Source organism: Pseudonaja textilis, chromosome 3 (genome assembly GCF_049901715.1).
Source record: "Pseudonaja textilis isolate UNSWEBS1 chromosome 3, rPseTex1.2, whole genome shotgun sequence".
NCBI lineage: Eukaryota > Metazoa > Chordata > Lepidosauria > Squamata > Elapidae > Pseudonaja > Pseudonaja textilis.
The window spans coordinates 154,105,470-154,127,623 of record NC_141992.1 but is presented as its reverse complement, the minus strand read 5'-3'; the positions used below and the strand labels follow the sequence as shown (position 1 = coordinate 154,127,623).

Below are 22,154 nucleotides of genomic sequence, written 5' to 3'. Positions count from 1 at the left end.
ATTACAGTTCCTAGAATTTCTCTCTGATATTAGATATGCTCATTGAGACTTCATAAGAGCGGAAATCTTAGCTGGAAATCATAGGCTTAGGAAGCTAATGAGGACTTCTAGCTTAAAATTCTACAACACAAAGTAACAACAAAAGGCTGTATATGTACAACTATTTTACAGTTAATGCTCCAAATAATGTACACATTAAGACACAGTCACTTGCTTAGAGGTTTCATCTACATCACCCCCCAAATAAAACACTTAAAATAATGCTAACCCAAAGTTACTTCTTCTACCAGAAAGCCCTGGGAAGACAAGTGAATATCCTTGGTCCCAATTCTGAACCTTGGATAGAAAATGAATTTTGAATTAGAAAATGAATGAAAATATTCATGGAGAAAGTGTTTGGTTACAAGACAATTTTCTCCCAGACTTGATTTCTTTTCCTGTACAATGTCCCAATAACAAGCTGCTTGTTATTTTTCCTCCTCTCCCTCCCCTACCCCTTACTAGTATTCATTTAATCCGATGAAATAAAATGCTGATCAAAATCTCATGGATGAAATAAGATGTTCTTGCACCTGAGTTCTCTACAAAGAGGAACAGAGGCAAACCTTCTGCCCTTCATTGTCTAGTACGCTTTCCAGCAGGCATCAACCTCCTACTTTACCATGTTCCAAATAACTATTACAGAAAAATGTTATGTAGGAACTTGTCTCAATGACCTTTTTTCAGAAGAGCAAATGTAGGCGGGCGAGGACAACAGAAAACACATGAAGACATTCAATCTAGCACCATATTCGACTTGCATACTTTTACCCACCTATTCAGATCATATTGCACATTTTGAGTCAGGTCTATGTTAAGCAGTATAAAATCATGTATGTGGCATCTGGAAAAGGGGGCTTTGGGTGCTCTAGAATTCAATTTGCTGTTCCATTTCTGGATGCCCAGTATTGCATAATGGACAATTTTGGGTGTGGCTTCAATATGCTGTAGAACACTCTTTAGAGATACGTTTTTACTGGTTGATCCTTGACCTGTACACTGACTGCTGAAAGGCAAAAAGCCAAAAAACATGAGTATATTACATCACAGTGATATCTATAACACATACGCGAAGATAATGTGCTTAGGGAATAAACATGGAAAATGGTACAACAAATGCAGCATTCTCCCTGGATCATTGTGAACCAGACTTAAACTGCCATTCTACAGTCTTTCAGTCTTTTAAGCTAATCAAGAAGTGGCTACTTTTATGAAGATGCCCTAGGCACATAGCACCATTTTCAATCCCCAACATCTGTTAATTGTTTTCAAGCAGATTGTGTGATTGTCTTGACTCCTGCAGATTTCAACATGTAGAAAATAGACAAGGAGCACCATAAACTATCAAGTCTCTATATAGAGACACATACAACTGCATTATAATATTGAATAATGGCTTTAAAATCAGAAAGATAAACCACTGAATACACTTGATTACCCTTAGCATGATTGCCCTTTATTTATTTATTTTAAAGTCAAACAGTAGATACAGTTAAGGTACCAAACAGTTAGTTCTTCAAGAATTTTAGTTACTTTGAGTCAATATTCATATGATGGAGGTTTCCTAATAAACCAAAGGTGCCAGCTTACTAATCCTATCCTGTGTCATAAAATATCCCATTTTAGATGCCTAAAGGAATATCTATTTCATGTTATCAAATATCATCATCACAGCAAACTTGCCCTTTCTTGCCTTGAACCAATGGATACGACATTAGGACTGATCCATGATTCTGCTTCAAGTCATTAATGCCACATCAGCTTTGAGAAACTTACCTAGATTGTTCTTGGACAACATGACTGTTCCATAAGACACAAGAATCATCCATTACAACAACAAATGGCCAAACACACTGACGTTTAACTCCCAGTTCCTCCAAACGATTTCTTTCCAGTTCCAGGTTATGGTAAGAAAGCTCTTTAATTAGGAATCTGGCAGCACCTGAAAATAGGCAACAGGGAATCTGGTTTTTCTAATCTTCTGAATGTCAAAAATAAGCTTGCATGAAAAGTCCAAAGAGGAATAGATTCTAAATTAAAGCTAAATCAGTGTTTCTCAACCTCAGCAACTTTAAGACACAAGTAGGGTTTTTTTCTTTCTTTTTTCTTAGTTTGTATTTTTAGTTTGTTTCTCGATTTTTTCAAGTTTTTTTAAGTTTAAATAGTGTTTTGTTAATTGTGCATCTATAATTTTTTTTAGAAACAATTCTTTTTTAAAAAATAATAAAATGTACATTAACTTAACAATGGACATAAGCAAGCTTACTGTTAGACACTACAAAGAATGGAAATTATTACTATTTGAAAGTTTACTGCTAACTAGACTGAAATATTTTTATACAACTTCAGAAACATTCATGTCTTTATCATGGATTTTTCTTGCAAACAAAAGGAAAATACCCATATTCTAGACTTGTATCTTGTCTTACTCACCAACTCCTGCATTGTTGAACATGCCAGGTAGAACCAGCATGATATGGTTGGGCCAATATTTGCGGTAAAGTGGCATTTCATATTCCTTGACCACAAGAAGATGGAGATGGCTGATACCTTCCATAGCATGATAAAGATTCAAGAGACCATGTTCATGACGTCCACTTGAAGGTGTAAAAATAGGACTCTTTACTGTATTCAAATTCTACAGGATGACAAGCCAAAGGAAATATAATGTGTCTCATATATATATACTCATTGTCCATGATTTTAATCTTACTTATTTTCAGGACTATGTGATATATGGAAAAATCATGCTGGGAGAATTCTGCCAACCAGAACATTCTTTAATTTTCAGCCTTCGGTCTTTTCTCCATAAATATTGTGAAGAATAATTTTAAATTGTTATACAGTTGTATAACATAGAATTCATGTATGTTGGCTTTATTCCTAAAAGAAAACCTGGATAGGCTGAAATCAGTTTATAAAACTGAGAGATGGAAAGGGGGAACTGATAGTTGAGTATCTAAAATACCTACTAATGTATCAGCACTTTGAATCCAGAAAACCCTCACAGTGCACCTTAAATTTAATCTCACCAAATGGTAAAATCTCACCGGTAATGGTTGTGATCCTCTATTTAGATTAAAAGTGGGTGGACAGAATTTTCAGAAAGCAGAATGTTTAACAGTGATCTCTAATACTGTCATCCCTTCAAGATAGGTCAGGAAACAAATGTCCCAATGAATACCAGAACTCTACTTTCTTGATATACAGTAGATTATAATATCAGAAAATGGAAAGCTTGACAGCATTTCTCTTTCCTAGCCTCTTATACTAAATAGAGATGGGCTTCTTGAGCTTCTTTCTCACCCTTCCTGTTTTTCTGAGGTAAATTTATGTTTTCCGAATGGCTGCTGCACCTCTTCTGCAAGGCTATCTTTGTACTTCTCTACTAGTTGGTGAAGGGAGCTTTATAGTTCTTGCTTGTCTTCCAGCAACCATTCTCAATGCTTGCTGGTTAGCATTGAAAGTAGTGAAAGAAATCCACAATCTTGCTCAGCAGTTTTTAGTCCCTATGCATCTTTGGTTTTACATTTATATACATGGATAAGGGACATACACAATGGGCCTCAACCCTGAGCAACGAGATGCTTATATGGCTAGAAAATAAATAATCCATGAGTTAATTGAAGGTAATGAAAAAGAGACCGAATTCAGACTCTGGAACTGAGTATCAGCCTCTTAGATATATTCTTTTATAGACTTAGAACTTAGAATAAGTTTACTGTTACTTTAAATGTACACTGATCGGCATTCATTAAAATGAAATTTCATTGCATACGTTCTCAAAGGTTCACCACCTCCAATATACACTACATAAACAGGACAAAATAAATAAATAAATATAAAAAATAAATAAGCAAATAAAAATTCTGCATATACCATATATATCTATATCTATATCTATATCTATATCTATATCTATATCTATCTATCTATCTTAAGTTTTCACGGGTACTTACATGTATGGTATTCAGCTTTGTTTGGGTATTTTCCCACGTCATTGTAGTTGTGCTTTTAAAGCTGTAGCAACGATTCGGCAGAATCTCATCTGCCATCATCAGGCTTCTGTATTGTGTTCGTCTGTATTGTGTTCGTCTTTTACAACTGTAAAAGCCTGACTCACAGACGAACACAATACAGAAGCCTGATGATGGCAGATGAGATTCTGCCGAAACGTTGCTACAACTTTAAAAGCACAACTACAATGATGTGGGAAAATACCCGAACAAAGCTGAATACCGTGTGTGTGTGTGTGTGTGTGTACACGCACGCACGCACACACACACAAACATACATACATACATACACGACACAAAGAAACAGAGTCTAGTTTGGATGTCTACATGAACATGGCAAAAAAAACCCGAATCTTGTGAGTTTATCAGATGGATGGCATAGGAAACAAAGCGGTTACAGAATCTGGTAGTCCTACTAGAAATATTTCAAAAAATCCTTCAAGAGGGGAGCAACAGAAACGGACAGTAAAGTGGGTGTGTGGGGTCTCTAACAATGTTTTCAGCTCCAAGCACATAGCGCTTATAAGCAGTATCCTGAATAATAGGAAGTGAGCTTCCTATAATCTTCTCGGCTATTCTTACCACTCTCTCTATGGATCTTCTATCTCAGGGACTGCTGACACCAAACCAAACAGTGATGCAGTTTGTTAAACTGCTCTCAATCATGCCTTAAAAAGTGGCCAGGACAGAAGGAGAAAAATCTGCTCTCCTCATCTGATGCAGAAAATGCAGATGCTGGTTTGCATGTTTACTAAGGATGATGTGTTCAGGCCAATTCAGATAGTTAATTATCGGCACCACCAGATACTTAATACTTTTGATGACTTCTACAACTGTATCCTTGATATTGAGTGGAGTATGACTATGCCAGCTCTTTCTAAAATCTACAATGATCTCCTTTGTTTTATTAACATTTAGAACCAGGTTACTTTTATTGCACCCAGTCCACCAGAGCCTTCTCTTCCAGGGGTGGGATTCAAATTTTTTAACAACCGGTTCTGTGGGCGTGGCTAGGTGGGCATGGTCATGTGACTGGGTGGGTGTGGCTTCTTCTTTTTTTTTTGGCAGCAACTCTCTCCACATTATTTGCCACCTGGGCCTTAGGGGGCGTTTTTACTCCCAGAAGGCTTCCCTGGGGCCCTTGGAAGGCAAAAAACAGTGCAGGGGGGGTTGCTGTGTCCCCCCTCCATGCCCCTTTTTGCATCCTGGGTGTCAGGGAAGCCTCCTGGTTGAACAGCTGATCGTTGGGAGGGGAAAAAAAGAAATACCTTAAGAAGTGACTGGGCAGGGGAGAATGCAGTCAGTGATGTCAGGCAAGTGCGCGATGCCATGCATGCGCGATAAGGACTGACTGGGTGGGGCGGGGAGGGGAGGGGAGGGGGGACAGGGGCAGAGCCAGCCAGGGGCACGATTTGCCGGTTCTCTGAACTCCATAGATTCATAACAACCGATTCTATAGAACCAGTCTGAACCGGTAGAATCACACCCCTGACCTCTTCTCTATAAGCATCTTCACTGTCATCCCAGATAAGACCCACCACTGCCGTGTCATCTGCATACTTCACAATATGATTCGTAGCAGATCTGGCTCAGCAGTCGTGATTTCAAACTTTTATTGTCAGTGTACAACATGTGTACATTGAAATTGGCTGACCCTCCTTTAGTGAGTCATCAAGGTGAACAGTAACAGACTCAAGACACAGCCTTGTGGAGAACCTGTACTCAAGGAGATGGATTAAGAAACTTTTCTTCCAATTCTCACAAACTGGGGCCTATCAATAAGGAAATCAATCCTCACTTAAATCAATACTTGCACGTATCTATATAACTCACCACCTCAGTTAAAACACATTTCACTAACCTTATCAGACACAAGAGGAAGACGCATGCTTTCCAAATGTCTGCCCTGTTTGCTGAAGACAAAATAGTTTTCTTTGGATTTAGGAATGATAAAATGTAGCTGAATCTCTTCTCCTAACATTGAGGATGAGAATGTAAAGGCATGTAGGGTAGAATCAGACATCTGCATACAAGGGAGAAAAAGATATTGTGACACACTAAAGAGACCAACTGGCAATATTAACCAACTTTAGTTTGTGAGGGTATATTATCAAATGTTATATATTTGAGAAGCTTATTTGCATTACTCTTAGGAAAATATTATCCGCAAAATAGGATCTATTTTCAATGAATTTGCAAGAATATGCTGCATGCTGTTTGACTTATCTTCATTTTGCATCACAATTTAGGATAAGAATGTTTTCATATTGCTAGTAAAACTTTGCCCATAGTCGCATACTAAGGAATATTGACTAAAGCTATGTAATGCTTTCAGAAAAGATATTTTACAAGACACAGGTTTATGAATATAGCATTTATCTGCAATATAAATGTTTCCTGCATCACATGGATACAGCAAATACCTGTACAATCCCAGAAAATGACACAACTGTGTTAATAAGTCATCAGTAGTTCTGTGTTCATATTCCCACATTTCTTTTAAGAACCCTTTCTATCAAAAGCCAAAGCATCCGCAGGCATGTATTTACATACAGTAGCTTTTTCCAAAAGAAAAGAGAAACTCCATATAAATCATAAATTGTTTTCAATACTTTAACCACTATTCCATTCTGTTCTCATAAAAGCATCACTCTTAGAAATCTTTTTTCCCCTCAATGGGACCCTGGTGAAAAAAATAATGCCTGCTAGACGGAAACATTGCATACCGGAGCTGAAGGATTTGTGTCCATATATTGATGGCACTGTTCACAGTGGTGGAAAGTATTGTAAGCTGCATATTTAGTCAGCATCATAGAAACAGTATTACGTTTTCTGGATTCTTCAACTCTGATTTCTCTGTTGGGTTCTGTGGACAAAGGCAATAAAAGGAAAACAGTCAACTTAACAAATCCTAAAAAGTATTTGCTAAAATACCCCAATAAAGTTTCTGAAAAACTAGGTAGGAAGAAATAACTATAATTTAGTGTTTCCCTCACCCTGCTTTATTTTTTGCAGTTGCTCTGTGTAGACTGGACTCATAAGAACATATTTGGGATCATGCACACTGAAATCAAAATTCATTTTCCTGACAAGTTCAATGTCGGGCCATTGATCACTGCTAGCCTGGGCAACATCATTTTCTTCCACATGATCTAAAAGAAAATATGAATAACCAGTTAATATTCAAATCATAGTTTTATGTTATCTAAATTCCTCATACAGATTACAATGTTTTCAGTAAATATTACAATTTCAATGTTAAGTATATAAAAACTGTAAAGTATTTTAGAGAAATTAGACAAATGTCTTTAAAAATAATATTTTATTATCAGGGAAAGTATCAGGGAGAATGTTGGTCAAGAATAATTTGACATTCCTACTTCTGATTTGTCATTACTCCCTCCACTTTTTTGTGCTAACACAAGGCCAAATTTGTATTAAAAGAGTTGGTTTTCTCTTTTTAGAGTACTCTGTAAGCTGCACATATATTAAAAAGAACTGTCTTCAGAAATTAGAACAGAGGCCCTTAGTACTCACTGATATTAATATCTTCCTCATCATACACGTCTACCTCCAGCAATCTGATCAGCATTCTAAAGAGAATTCGTAGGAACTGCAAATAAGAGCCAGTTTTCCCAACCTAAATAATAATAATAAAAAACAGCTTTTGAAAATATACTATCAGAAAAGTCTATTCATTTTGTTCTGGGATCTCCTACTTCAATCATTTCAAAAAAGAATCATTGTTCGTTCAAGCTGTGACAAAATGTAGGCATGACAATACACTTTAGAACACCAAGTATCTATTAAATGGGGTTTCAGAATATTATTTTTTAAAATCAAAATTTACCTAGCTTGTTGCACAATGAATTTTTCAAAAGCAATAGTTATGCCTTAAAATTCTTTCAGATAAAGCCCTGAGATGTCTATAATTATGAGCAGCTTATAAGATCAAATCATTGTTCACAGAAATCTTTCTTTAATTAATATGCTTGCTTGCCCAAACTTTCATTGCTATAATTTACTGAAGATTCAGTGATTTCTTGCAGGTAAGAAAATTACATGCTTACATTTGGACTTAACAAAACAAAGATTCAGATTACAAAACCTTCATATGACTTCCAATAATTTAATTCAAATATTATCTAATATTAATATTATTTAAATCAATATTATACAAAATCAATCAGCTCTTCTTCTCTTAGTGGAAATAAACTGCTCAATAACATTATTTCATTCGTCCATTCTATTTTTCCTCACTATCTAATATCAAATATTTTAATCAATACAGGACTGATTCATTCATGCAAATGTACTATCAATTGCTGGAAATTATTTTTATTTTAATCAGGTTTTTATCCATTTTAAAAAGAACAGAGAGCTTTTCAAGTCATATGCTTCATGTAAAGGTCATCACTTATTTAAAAAAACTCTTTTCATTAAAATCTGTGGGAGGAACATGACAATAGTACAAGTCTAACATGAACTAAGTTGTTATAGAAATTGTGAATTACTACACATTGTAATTTTTCCTGTACACCTGTGAACTTCAAGCTTTGAGATAGGGCACCAAAATGTTAGAACTTGAAAATGCTATCTGTGTACTGAGGTGAATGGAATTTATTATTATTTTTTTTTTAATAGACTTGATCACTGTGAAAAGAAAAACACTGAATGATCAGGGACCTTAAAAAAATAATCCATTAGATTTCAAGTGCTGGAAAGGTATTACTAATAATCTCAGCGGTCTCATCAATCTTGGAAATTAATACTCTCTAATACTTTATAGGGATGTGTGTGACATGATGGCTCAGCGGTGAAGACATTGGACTTCTCATCTGAAAAGTTGACAGACCAGATATTCAATAGCATGCAAATGTAAGTAGATAATTAAGTACCACTTCAGTGGGAAGGTTAAATTCATTCAGTATTTTCACGCGGTCCACATGATGACGGAAGCTTCTCTCAGACCATGCAGGCTCCCTTGGCTAAGAATCAGAGATAAGCATTGGCCTCTTGAGTCAGTCATGACTGGATGGGGGATACCTTTAAACCTTTATTTATAAAATGAAAGTGGTTTTCTCAAAAAAACTGTTGCCCTAAAACTAAGATGAAGTCTTAGGTGAGGACTGGATTATTTCACTGGATAATGTTTGGAGGATCAATTTGCAAGAAGCTCAACTTATATTTTTGTGTACAAAATTTATTACAAATATTAAATAGACCCCAATCTTCACACCATGTTTTGATATAAAGAAAATAATATTTTGTATCACTGACTATGGATTTCCCCTTGCCTGCAGGAAGTAGATGTATGTCATCAGCAAGCATGAATATGCAAGGACCAAAAGGTTCTTTTAAAAATTATTACTCAGCTATAAAAGCTAAAAATATGTCCTATAGCATTTGATTGACACGGCAGACTTTGTGAGATTTGGGGCATATGATATGAGCAGATAATAAATCAGGAAAAAAATCCCTCAATTATGAAGGCAAGACTGAGGCAGTAGAAGAAGGGGGAAGCAATAGCTAAGGTGGAAACATAGGATTAAAAGAATCCCTGGAACTCCTTGCAAAAGCTGCAAGCCAGAGATTTATTAAGATGGTAAACATTTGTCCTTGCAATGACCAACAGTCCAGTCCAACTCAATGGCACCCAACTTAATCATACACACTGGAGCTTTCTTTTCTTATATGGTAATCATTACTACCATTTTTACTTACACTAAGTATAAGAAATCTATTTGAAGCTGCACTTCTACAGTAATTCACACTCAATAGGAAGAAATACTGTGAAATTGGCACATATTGATAAATTGAGACTTGCTGTTTACTCTATTAGTGCCTCTTTCCACAAGTAACTCAAACTAACAGGTAGGATATATTATAGCGTCTTAAACCAGGCTCCAGAATACTCATTTCCTGTTTATTACCCCCAAGTAATTTGGAATTATTCTAATTTGTAATTGTAATTCTAGATTTTTCAGGAACAATTAACTAGAACTCTGGTTTATATAGCATTAAACTTTACCCTTCCTGGTTATTTTTATTACTGTCCATAAAGGAAGGGCATAGTAATAGAAACAAGCAGCATGCAATAATTTGTTGCTCATTCTTACAAACATGCAGAAGCATGCAAAATTCAATTAAGAAACACACAGAATTAAGTATCCTGGTACCATTCTGCTCGAATCTAATGAAAATGCAACCACATCTGCTCTGAAGCATAGATTTCATGGCTTATACATAGGTTCAGAGGGAAAAAGACCCAGCATAGTGTGCAAATCAGGGGTGGTATCTCAAATTTCTGGTTCTGTGGGCGTGGCCTAATTTGTGGGTGTGGCTTGGTGGTCGTGTGACTGGCAAACCAAATATAAGTGGTCCTCGCTTAATGGCCAGTCGCTTAGCAAATGTTCTAATTTACGACTGACCTACCCAGAGCTACTTGACTTGTTTTTGGTGTTTTGACAGCCATGCATGCACATACACACACACACTCACGCACACACACTTATGACCAGTTACAACATCCCACACAGTCTTATGACTGAGGTTTTCTATGTTTTTTGCCAGTTTCCAACAATTCCTTCTGGTTTCCGGTTAAAAATGCCCATTGGGGAAAATGGACTTGTTTAACAACCACAATGTTTGCTTAATGACCACAAGGTTCACTTAATGACCATAGTGTTTACCTAACCCGGGGTCTGCAACCTTAAACACTCAGAGTCATTTTTCTATTTTCTTCTAAATAGTTAACTCTCTCTCTGTCTCTCTCTCTTTCTTTCTCCCTCCCTTTCTCTCTCTGTCTCTGCCTCTGTCTCTTGCCTCTCTCTCTCTCTCCCTCTGTGTGTGTGTCTTCTCTCTCTGTGTGTGTGTCTTGTCTCTCTCTCTTTCCCTCCCTCCCTCTCTCTGTGTGTGTCTCTCTCTCTTTCCCTCCCTCCCTTCCTCTCTCTCTTTCTCTCTCAGTCCATCCCTGGGGGAGGAAGAAATAGAAGTCACATTTTTCAGAGCTGTTGTAACTTTAAATGGAGGCTAAACAAATAGTTGTAAGTCAAAGACTATATGTATCTGCTGCTTTAACCTTCCAATTAGCATCTAACTAGATTTCAGCTGCATCTCTGCACCAGGCGCAATAAGATAATATCCTTATTTCCAAAATGCAGGAAAATAACCCAGGCTCCCAAGAAGTTATAGTGAGTGTTTTTCAAGCTTAGCAACTTCTTTAAGACATGTGGACTTCAATTCCCAGAATTCCCCAGGCAGCATGAGACTTGATCATTTGATTACTCCCAAGTCAGTAACATGAAAGAATTACCAATTTTAAAGATACTGAGCATTGTATCTCTATATGAATTGATTTAATAAGATTCCATACTTACCACGCTTATGTCCCTGGACAGAACCATCAAGGCACTTCTACTGGATTGCCCTTTGTACCAAAGCTCTGATTTAATATTGCCTCCTCCTCCTCACTAAATGCATGGATTGACCTCAAATGGATGTTACCTATTTTCTACTGGTGGATTAATCTATAAAATGTAATATAAACTGCCCCTCCATCACAAGGACACAATTTTAAAGAGTAAAGTCACCCCCCCCCCAAATATCTCTTCCAGGATGGCTGTTCCTAGTCCATTAAAATGTTCTAGGGCTCGTGCAGTCTTAAATTTAAAGCTAGGTATTTGGTTTAACTATATTAGTAGTGTAAAGCAGCAGAGACTGACTACTGAAAATCATACCTAGGAAGGCCAGCAAATCTAATTGCCTTTCTACCTACATAACATAATTTTAAGGCTGAGTATTACCTGTTTATAGCCCATATAAGCACCACATCCCAAATTGTGCCCCTGGCTGGTCCCACCCTTTCCTCTCCCGGCCACTCGCCTCTGATGAGGCTGAAGATCTGTTGCTGGAGCTGCTGGGCTTTAAGCCTGGAGCCTAACACAGCAATTTCCAATGAATTAATCAATTAAATAACTACTTTCTCTCCAGCAATCTCGGCTGAAGCAGAATTAAACCATATATCTGCTCCTTTGTTTTCTGAATGGATTTTATAGGAAGGAGACTTAATTTCACACCCACAAGCCACTTCCCACTCGATCTATCTCATTTAGGAAGCATGGAGGAGGTAGTAAGCAACAGCAAAACTAACTCAATATCTTCCAAATGGGATGCGGGGGGGGAGGAGAGAAATGGATTCTTGCTCCAGGCTTAAAGCCCAGCAGCTCCAGCAACAGATCTTCAGCCTCATCAGAGGCGAGTGGCCGGGAGAGGAAAGGGTGGGGCCAGCCAGGGGCACAATTTGCCGGTTCTCCAAACTGGGCCGAATCTGAACATTCAGTTCTATAGAACCAGTGGGAACCGGTAGAATCCCACCCCTGGTGCAAATGTCTCTGGAAGGTCATTGGTTTGGGCCCAACTGACATCAAAACAATCATAAAATTCACTCCAAGGATGTAGTGATTCACACTATAATAGAAGCATTTAATATTACAGCCTAGAATAAAAGGTTCCAGGGAATTTACATGCTCCAAATAGTCACAGTTGCTTATAAATTATATTTCTCAAAGTGTATTTTATCATTAATAAATGTGAATTACTAAACATTTTATTCTTTCTTATTTTGTAAGAGCACCTAGATGTTTAAGAATTTCTATTTCCAGTATTCCTAGCCAACATAACTCAAAGGTGGGAAACACATCTTCCCAACTCATCTGGAAGAAGCCAGGCTGGAGAAGTCTGGTCTGCCCCATAATAACTGTTTACCTGAGGTGGCCCTGTAAGAAGTAGCCGTCGTGGATGAAAACTCCTGCTGCTAGTGGTTTCACCATGGTTGCTGTAGTCTGCATGGTGTTGCCGTACAGCAGTCCACTGTCGGTAGTAAAGAGATTGCTCTTCACTGGTCATATCCTTGTGAAGCAAAGGCCTTAACGAGCTCACCCAAGACACGTCGGCATGAGGTAACAAAGCAGAAGAAAAAGGTGTCTGCCCACTTTTCTGTGAGCCAAGGAGGCTATATGCAGCTTTTGACAAGATCACAATTCGGGGTAAGCATATGTGCAATGTCTTGCAATTTTTTGCTGGCTGGTTAGGCCATCGGAAGGGCTGGCTGACCAAAGGGGAAGCTGATGCCAATTTAGACGTGGTACTGCTGGCTATCTGGTTGGCTAGAGAGTCACATTCTTGTTTCAAAGGCTCCCCAGCAGCAAAGCCTTCATCAACAGAGCTAGTAGCAACATTCTGGAAGTTCATAGACAGTGACTGTTTCTGAGACTTGTCTGTGGCACTAGAGGAGCTCACTCCATTTTCTGCTATAGAACCTGGAAGATAGATTGAAAGGAAGGAAAAGGAAGGGCTGAAGGATATCCAGTAACATATAATGCATAATACATTGCCCTGCAACTTCTATACCAAAAATATCCTGCTAGCACTTGAGCTTTGGAACAGCACAAAAGATCAGGAGAGGATAGGTAAATAGACGTGAACAGAGAATTTAAGGACATGCAGAAATGTAAACAGAACAGTCCATATCATCACATTTCTACAATTTGTGAAAGGTGTAGGAAATCTTTCATCAGCAAAAATGCAGCAGGAATCAGCAAATGTTTAATGTGTAACCATCATCCCACAAAATATCTTCACAAAGAAGGCAATATTTTGAAAAATGTTTCTAAAAGATACATCACAAATGGCCAGAATCTGTGAAATATCACAACGTAAATTCACGCAAGATTTAAGTATCGCAAAAGTTCAGCCATGTAATCTAGAAATGTGTCATTGTAGTGCCATGTTGTCAAACTATTAGTGTACAATGTTTAGGAAGGCAAGGATTCGTGTACAAAAAAATACTATTGATTTTTTTCTTCACCCAACCCTGTTATATTAATAGCAACTAGGGAGCCAAAAATTAAATATAATTTATACTATGAAAGAGGCAATGATAAAAGCATGTTGTCTTTTGTAAACAGTACATGAGCAAGACCTGAAAAGAGAAAATTTTTACAGCAGTGTTTGTTTATTCTGTCAACCAGAAAATCACTGGAACGTTGGGTTACTAAGTCTAGACCCAGGAAAGTTCCTTTTTATTTAAATCAGTGTATATTCAACCTTTTAAAAGATGTTATGAAATCACAACGAGGCACTGGAATTATGATCTCTCTACCTATCATATATTCCCCTATGTCACTAGTCAGTATAACCTCATTCAGTATTAACTAAAGTAAACATTATTATTAAGAGCTGTGGTAAGAGATGCGGTAAGAGCTGCGGTGGCGCAGTGTTTAGAATGCAGTACTGAAGGCTACTTCTGCTGGCTGCTGGCTGCCTGTAATTTGGTAGATCGAATCTCACCAAGCTCAAAGTTGACTCAGCCTTCCATCTTTCCAAGGTGGGTAAAATGAGGACCCAGATTGTTGGGGGAAATATGCTGACTCTATAAACCGCTTAGAGAGGGCTGTAAAGCACTGTGAAGTTGTATATAAGTCTAAGTGCTATTGTTATTAAGGGCTTAAAAACAGCATATAAGTACCAACCCATAATGTAGTTTGCTTATGTGTTGAATCTGCCAATTTAGATTTAATAAATTATGGATACACAAGCCATGATTTATTGTACTGTGGAATTCTTCATAACATCCTGTTCTCAGTTCTTAGGAATGATTATTTGAAAAGATTAACAGAAGAAAACCAACTCCAAGAAGCCTAATTTTACCAAATTTCAAATACAATGATCTAAAAAGGAACATGTAACAAGAGTATAATTTCCACAGATTTAGTAGTCACCAGATAGCAGTAAAGATAGCAAGTTTTTTGCATCTCTTTGCTGCCCTCTAATGGTTATCTGTATTTTTGCAATCAAGAGTTGGTAGACCTAGTACAAATCTTATAGAATAAGAACAGAAATCCTGTCCAGGTAATAAAGAACAGATCTGCATCACGGTTTGATAAACATTTTTGGGTCATGGTCACATCAATATTTCTTATTTTGTCAATAAGATTATAATTCTTGGAAGAAGTACAAAAATTTCCCCCTCTCTCCACAAATATTTTATTCTAACTACAGCAGGGCTGTAAGAGACTTTCACTGACTTCAGAGCTCAATAGATATTTGAATAAAAACAACTCTAATACTAATTCTACCCACCCTGGCTACTATGTTCACTTTCTAGACAGACAAAAAGCACAATAGGCCAGGCCTCTCTTTGCTACTCAGCTGGCAGCAATGACTGTGCCATCCCTGGTCACTGAACTTTAGTCAATAAAGCTCAAAATTAGTCCACATCAGAAAAAAATATATGTAATATTGGCTCAGAAAAGAAATAATATCATTTTTTCATAATACTAATTGGAAGAATGTTTGAGCCTTCCACCTGCATTCAAGGCTATTTGAAATCCTGCATAATATTATCCACTACTAATACTTTGCAATTACCTTCAAACTATCTCAGATAAAAGGATTGCTATATTTAGATCCCATTTGCCAATTTCCTGGAAGCCAACTGAATGCTAGGTATGGTCCTATGTCTAGACAAGATAAAATGCCCATTCTAGGTGGTGGACTGGAACAGGCAAGAGCCACTCTAGCCCAACACTTTGTTGTTAGACAGAGTAGTAGAAAACTTGAGGTTTGAGATCTATAAGCAGTTCCTGAACCCTTTTCTGAGGTAGATCCCATTAACCTAAGTGACCATTAACTGGCAAGGGTTTCCTACTATTTTAAATAAAAAATACACAAAAAATATTTTGGAAGCCCCAAAGCAAACCTTTTAAACACCATTTTAATCGTCTAAAAAACAAAGAAAGAAAATGAAAATTACAAAATCCCTGCTTCAAACCTAGGAAATAAACTACGCTACCCACAGATGTGATAAAGTCCTTGCCAGTTATAGCCCTCATCTGCCTAATACATATTAAAGGCCACCTCTGACCATTTAAGGCGGCCTATTGAAAGGGCACTTAGAATCAGCCATTTGAGCTGACCTGCCACTCCAGAGAGCTGTCACAATTTCAATTCTCACCTCCAAATCCAAGGTCCTAATAGCAAGATGACATGGGCAACTCCCATAGCCACCTTACAATGTCTCACTCTCCTAAGGGCAGAGTATTGATTGGATGAATGCCTCATTAATAAGTGAAGGAGGAAACTGTGACAACTCTGAGGATGGCTATAACTCTTCCACTTTAAATGTCTCCTCTTGAACTGTCTTGCATACCCATTTCATCTCTTTCATCTCCATTCCCTTCACTCTGAAATAATCAATCTGGATTGTATTAAAAATTCACCTATATCCATTCCTTTCCATTTTTCACTTCTCCTATTCTCTCCTAAAAATTACTGGATCCTCCCCCTCCCCCCCCCAATTTACTTATATCCTGTAAAATTTGCTCTGCTATATCCTGGATTAGCAGTGCCTCCTGGACAAAAGGCATTCACTACAAGCTATAGCACTGTGAATGATAAAATTCAGAACCAACCTGAAGTTCCAGTCACAGCACTGCTATTACTTTGTGGCCTCTCCAAGTCAATCAACAGTTCATCAGTATCATTCTCACCAATGCTGGTCTTCTCTTGCTCCTTTTCACTAAGGTCAAGAGCTACAATAGGCCCTCGAATTGCCTCCTTGGAAACATAGCAGCATGCTAGGCCTACTTCTTGTTCTAAGGCTGTGCGAGTTAAATAGCTTGAATCAATCAGCCGAAGATCACAGTATTTCAAAGACCTGGGGAAAAAGCAATATAGAAAGGCTTGCTGGACAATGGGGTTATAATTCTTGTCTTTTAAAGTGATGAGTGAACCATATGCACAGGACAGGAGGGTGTTTGTTTTTCTTTGAGTTTGTATTTTAAATTTGCTAATAATATAAAACAATATTGCAAAGAAGATAGGACAGACTTTTTATACAAATAAAATAAAATGCAAATTAACTGTATTGCTTTATAAAATACGAACTGGTCAGAATTGTTTGGTTGCGATATTTAGGATATAGAGGCAGTCACCGTGATTTTTCAGCATTCTAGTTTTAGGATTTGTGTGGAGAACAGATCAGATTGTAGGTCATATTTATGCAAAAATACTGAAAGTTCAAATATATACACAAACTTTTATGATGCCATTTACATGTATGGGCTTTTCTTCCCATAATCTTCCAGGCTTCAGGATCATTGGTGAAAATTCTGAGACTTGAACCCCATGAAACTAGGCAGCAACCAGATTAGTATAAACTGATTTGAAGTTAAAGGGCCCAAAAGAAGCCTTTTTACAATTGGAGCATTGCATTTATGAAATGTCCTCTGTGCCACATTGTGAAACCAAGAAAAGTTATTTCTATTACCCAGATTATGGCTCATATCAATTTAATGAAAATTCTATCTGTATTATTGAATAGATATGCTGGTTTCTTTCATATGTTATACTTAAGTTTTATAATAACTTGTGCACTATGATCTTAGGGATTTGAAACACAATCAAATATTTTTTCAGTGAATGCTGTCTATTTTCACAGCTGCCTTCATGTGTTTGTTTTTTCCCTTTAAACTATAAGACAGAAAAATTACAAATGTGTTGTTGAAGATTATCAGATTGCCACCTAAAGAAAGAAATTGGGAATAATCTAGATATTTTAGGGAGCTATTATATTTGCACTATGGAGTAATTCAGCATACCTGGGAAATGTTTCTCCTAATGGATCCTTGCCAGTTAAAACAACAATACAAGGTAGACCTTCTAAGTCTTGGTAAGTATGAGGAAACCAATCATCATCTTCATTTCCTCTCCATGCCTATGAGAAAGAATAACAAGAAAGCTTTCAGTTTCATTAAGGTTGTTTCAGAAACTCTTTTTGTAAAAAAAAAAAATCCTAGTAGAGGATGGCAATTGAAAAGTAGAACATCAATTTTAAAAAGTCTGTAAAAACCAGGAAATGTAAATAAATTAAAATTCTTGCATTAGAAATCTTCTACAATTCAACTCCCAGAGCAAAAACAATGAAATGTAAACTAAGGCAGTTTCTAAATAGTGAATCCTTTCTTTCTTATACAAATGAAGTTATGGCATTTTCCAAATCTCACAGTTCTTTTTAAAAAAATTGCATTTCCTATGTCTTTATTAGGATTCAGGCATACTGGCAGTTTTAAAGGTCACAAGACATGACTGAGAACCTTCAGAAACTCCATGGCAGAGAAAATTATTTATGACAGAGAATCTCTGCTTTCTTCTTTGCTCTCTGTGGTAGCTCTGGAGTTGGCAGGTAAAAATGGCTACATTCACACTAGACAAGCTTATGAATTAGCATTATGTGTGATCTGTCTTTAAATCTTGTTGCCATGTTTGGTAAGAATTTCATCTGATATAAAAACAAACCTACAAAAATTAGGGGGGAGAGTACATAAGTAAACTCTAAGTAAACAAACACTTCCAATGTGTGATGATCTGTTACCTAAATCTATCAATAATACTTGAACAAGCATAGGCTGATCGGAATAGTTTAATGTCTCTCAGTTAATACTCATAATTTGTAGCCACAATTCTGCAAGATAGATTCCTTTGTTTTATAAAATATATAGAATTTCATTAAAGAAGAGAGGATGCCAGTATTATATTCCCCTACTATATCCTGCTTCTATTCAATATAACATCTTTGTGGCTTCTCCATAAGAAATTTAACAGAGAAATCAAACAGTGTACTATATGTTTCCATGCAAGCTTATCAGATTGGGCTCTTAGTCAGACATAAACAAGCCTTTGAAACTAACCTTTAATCTTTTCACAAAGTGCTTGGCAACCATAAGCTCTGAAGCTGGGTTTCCCAAAATTATCTCAAAACGATACTGCAGACCTAGTTTATCTCGTGCCTCTTGCAGCCTCTCTTTTGCCAGCATTGCCAGTTGCACAGAAGGAATTCGGATCACTAACATGTGGCCACAGCCATTCTTATCCTTGCCAGGAGCAGTGATGATGTCATCCATTATGCTGAGCGTTTCTGGTGTGCTGTGGTCTCTTAGTGAGGCCATGGTAGTGAGAGCCATCAAGGCTTCCAAATACTGCTGAATGAGGAGATAGCAGCGAATCACCATACTGTGCAGCCTGGGATACCTTGAAAGGACAGAGGTCTTTTTTTAGTCATTTTGATATAAACATATCTGGCATGAAAGATGATACTTCTGTTCTGGACAGTTGGAGTCCTCTGTGCTCAGTTGTGGGCATATAAACATTGTGTTTAAATATAACTTTTATATTTTTGAAAGGCTACAGTCATACAGATGATCTCTAGTAAACATAATCTAAGCAAATATAAGAAATTCCCACTGAGGTAATATTAATATTTATAAATGTGCATTAATATAACTTCCAATCAACATGGCTGAAAATTCTGGTATTTGTATTCCAACACATGTAGTACTATAGAATTTTAAAACCCTTTTGAAAGTTAAATGTATGAGAAATTAATTTGTAAGTAAATATAATAATGATAGATTAGGTACATACTAATCATTTTAAGATCGTACTGCTGAACTTAGAAAGCTAAAAAGGACTGTATCCAGTGGTGGTATTTAGCTGGTTCGCACCGCATCAGGAGAACCGGTAGCAAGAATTTGGCTAGGGTCGCCAAACCGGTAGTAAGTTCTGGCTAGCCATGCCCCTGACCCAGTCGCTCTCCCGCCTGATGCTCGCTCACCTGCCTGATGTTCTTTCTTTTTTTTCCACTTCCGACAATCAGCTGTACATAGATCAGCTGTGCCGGGATTCCCTTTGCTGAGGCCCAGGAAGGCAAAAAATGGCTCAGCCCCCCCCCCCTCCATTTTTTTACCTTCCTGAACTTCAGAGGAGCCTTAGGGGAGCAAAAGCGCCCCCCCAAGAGGCTCCTCTGAGGCCCAGAAGGCCCAAAAAATGGGTGGGGGCTGCAAAAAAGCAAGAAAAAACCCCAAAACCAGCCATGCCCACCCAGTCACATGGCCACGCCCACAGAACCAGTAGTAAAAAAATTTGAATCCCACCACTGACTGTATCTGATTAATATTTGTCTAAAAGACAACTCCCCCCCTCCCCCAAGTAAATGCTAGGGCTGTGAGTTAGACTGGGAAGTTTAAACAAATCATATCCTACTCCTTTTGGAATATAGGAGAAAAGCATTATTCTTTTAATGCGATCATGCCTTAAAAGGTAGGATCGCTCACAATATAATTTAAAGACAACCTCTAGCAGCTTTCCTCAGATTTATACCAGAAAGATTTCAATATGAACAATATTGCAAGCGTTTATTTAGATAGTATTAGAATTCTTACTGTTTCCCTATTTACATATTGAATTTATTAAATAAAAGAGACTTTTTGAGTGCCAAAACATACAGTCCTGACTAAGTACTATCCCCAAAGCATTTACCTGTCTAAGAGTGTATTCACCATCTTTTCAAAAATTTCATCACATCTAAGAAGAGGGCTTGTGATTCCCCATTGCAGAGACTTGCTGTATTCATTCAACCCAAAATACAATTTCTCATCTTGGGTTATTTCCTCCTATTAGATACATTTCAAACAAAGCAACAATCAGAATCAGATTACACTTAAAGGCACATCCCTACATTTAAAACATAAATCCATTGTCCATTTCTCATTTAACAGCAAATAAAATTATGTGTGTATGTACATTAGTACTTTCCTCCACTGTGAACAATGCATCTGTTAAACACAACTGGTTGTTTAGCTGAACTATCTTTTCCAGAAGAGCCACTGCAATTCCAAATAAAAGATTGTAAGATATATAGCAACATAAAAATTAACACAACCCCAATCCTTCATATATATTATTCCAGAATTAACTTCAGAATAGAATTCTGAACAGAAATCATAGCAGAATCAAAATCCAACCAAAAGAGAACCAATAAATCATCAAACCAACCAACCCAGAGTTCTCATTAGAAGCCCAAATGACCAGGTTGAAATTATTCTACAGTCCTCAACTTACAACCATTTATTCAGTGAACAAAGGGACTTATAATCAGTGCCCAAGGTTATTTATGGCCATTTAAGTACTCCTGCGATCACATGCTCAAAATATGGGCAACCCACCTACACTTAAAATCACAGGAGCACTTCAGATTCCCCAACCTGCCTATCTCTTCCCCATCTCTGGCCCTTTGGCTGCCACATAACTCTACTGCCTCCTGCTGCTCTTCCCCTCCAACTAGTCTTTGATGTTTTCTTCTTCCTGCTGCTGGCCCAGGATTCAGGTGCTGAGTCAGGATCGAGCGCTAATATGTACACACCATGAGCAAGGAAAAGCAGCAGAACTTCATCTGCGGAAGGGAGCTTATCAGGCCAGCAGCTTTCTCTGCCAGTGGAGCCTACTAGACAGCAAGGCACAGGTAGGAGAGCTGGTGATGGCTCCCAGGCAAAGGATGGAGGCTGTGTGGGAGAAGCTGTTGGGGACGGTGGCAGAATGGGAGGGATGTGGATTTCTAGAGACGCAGTACACCCTCTGTAGCTTGCATTGGAAGCATTCCTGGAAAGCCTCACATTTTGCAAGAGACGCTTCCAGGGACAAGGCTTTGCAGGAGGTGCTTCCTGTGGTTAGGCAAAAGAGATGCTTCCCTGCAGGTCAAGGGCTGCATTTGGATTGCCCCCACCCTTATTTTTTTATGCATTTGAAGCCCAATTTGAATCAGCAGACAGTCAGGGCATGCCTTGGCAGCAGCAGAAGCAAAAACATAACTGGGGCAATGGAGCACAGGTGGCAGAGGTCTCGGAGCACAGAGTGGCTAAGACAACTGCAGCTGGGACTGGGCTGAAGCAGCTGCAGCTTCCCAGGGTGCGGCAAACAGCCCGGCAGCCATGCAGTTTGCTGCCCTACCAGCAGGGTGCAGGGTGGCCAAAAGGGCAGAGATGGGAAGGAATGGCTTGGATTGTGGTGGATCCTTGGCTAACACCAGTTGCATTCACTTAACAATCACCACACAGACTGTTGGAATTGTAGTCATTAAGCAATGAAGTCATGTGATATCTCACTTTATGACTGCATCCTTAGTGACAGAAATTCCAATCACATATAAAGGATTGCCTGTACTTTGGGCATATTATGGCAAGGACCTAATTCTTTGGAAAAGAC

General features: G+C 37.9%; 1 protein-coding gene across 9 annotated transcripts in view; it reads right to left on the bottom strand.

The window, feature by feature from the left end:
• Positions 1-22,154, bottom strand: part of GREB1L (GREB1 like retinoic acid receptor coactivator) — a 149,556-nt gene that overhangs the window by 9,488 nt on the left and 117,914 nt on the right. For 7 of the 9 annotated variants that reach the window (XM_026699327.2, XM_087931150.1, XM_087931151.1 and 4 more), the window contains 12 exons: positions 20,433-20,566; positions 18,806-19,145; positions 17,717-17,832; positions 16,529-16,773; positions 12,822-13,375; positions 7,593-7,695; positions 7,052-7,207; positions 6,782-6,921; positions 5,917-6,078; positions 2,473-2,677; positions 1,816-1,981; positions 815-1,045 (listed from right to left, as the gene is read on the bottom strand). In XM_026699327.2, the coding sequence (XP_026555112.2) occupies positions 815-1,045; positions 1,816-1,981; positions 2,473-2,677; positions 5,917-6,078; positions 6,782-6,921; positions 7,052-7,207; positions 7,593-7,695; positions 12,822-13,375; positions 16,529-16,773; positions 17,717-17,832; positions 18,806-19,145; positions 20,433-20,566 (2,552 nt within the window). The remainder of the gene's footprint in view (positions 1-814; positions 1,046-1,815; positions 1,982-2,472; positions 2,678-5,916; positions 6,079-6,781; positions 6,922-7,051; positions 7,208-7,592; positions 7,696-12,821; positions 13,376-16,528; positions 16,774-17,716; positions 17,833-18,805; positions 19,146-20,432; positions 20,567-22,154) is intronic. The other 2 variants (XM_087931152.1, XM_026699324.2) reach the window with 1 other exon arrangement.